This window comes from Monoraphidium neglectum (genome assembly GCF_000611645.1).
Source record: "Monoraphidium neglectum strain SAG 48.87 unplaced genomic scaffold scaffold03580, whole genome shotgun sequence".
In the NCBI taxonomy this organism is placed as follows: domain Eukaryota; kingdom Viridiplantae; phylum Chlorophyta; class Chlorophyceae; order Sphaeropleales; family Selenastraceae; genus Monoraphidium; species Monoraphidium neglectum.
In genome coordinates this window covers 5762-6384 of record NW_014010049.1, presented here as the reverse complement: position 1 = coordinate 6384, position 623 = coordinate 5762, and the positions used below count along the sequence as shown (strand labels likewise).

The following is a 623-nucleotide window of genomic DNA, read 5'->3' as shown; positions in this document are numbered from 1 at the left end:
CCCTCGTAATCCGACCCTAGGGATGACGACAAGGGCCTGGCCATCATGGCGCGCCACCCGTACCCCATGACTCACGTGCGCCTCAGGACGCCCCTGCTGCTCGGCCAGGTGAGGGCGTCCCGCGGCGGCGCCCGCTTGGTCAAACACGGATTGCCCTGGTCAAACTCTACAGTTGACCAGGACTCCGGGGCGTCCCTTGGCCCTGCAGGCCCAATCGTTCGCCGGAAGATAAGAATAGCTCAATCTTGGCCCTCAAACCAACCTATCCAGGTGCATGCGGCGCTGGAGGAGGCGGCAAAGCCCCAGGAGGCGCCCCCCGCCGACGACACCACCGACGCGCCCGCGGCAAAAAGGGGCGGCGGGGCCGGCGGCGGGCTGCTCAACCTGAAAGGCGTGGTGGCGGGCCTTCTGCCCTATGGGCCAGGAATAGCGGAGCACGTCGTGCGCACGGCCGGCCTGGACCCCAACCGCCAGCCGGGCAGGCAGCCCCTCGGCGCCGACGAGGTCGCCGCGCTGTTCGGCGGCGTGCAGCAGCTGGAGGGGTGGTTCAGGGGGCTTGAGGAGGGGGCGCCGGCGGGGTATATCGGGGTCGCCCGCGCGGGCGGCCCCAGCCGGCGGCAGCG

At 70.9% G+C, this 623-nt stretch overlaps 1 protein-coding gene across 1 annotated transcript in view; it reads left to right on the top strand.

The window, feature by feature from the left end:
- Positions 1–45: 45 nt before the first annotated feature.
- The window catches only part of MNEG_13027 (hypothetical protein), a gene marked incomplete at both ends in the record, with an annotated part of 5890 nt that continues 5312 nt past the window's right edge, over positions 46–623 (top strand). The window contains 2 exons of the mRNA XM_014038501.1: positions 46–108; positions 271–588. Of these exons, the coding sequence (XP_013893955.1) occupies positions 46–108; positions 271–588 (381 nt within the window). The remainder of the gene's footprint in view (positions 109–270; positions 589–623) is intronic.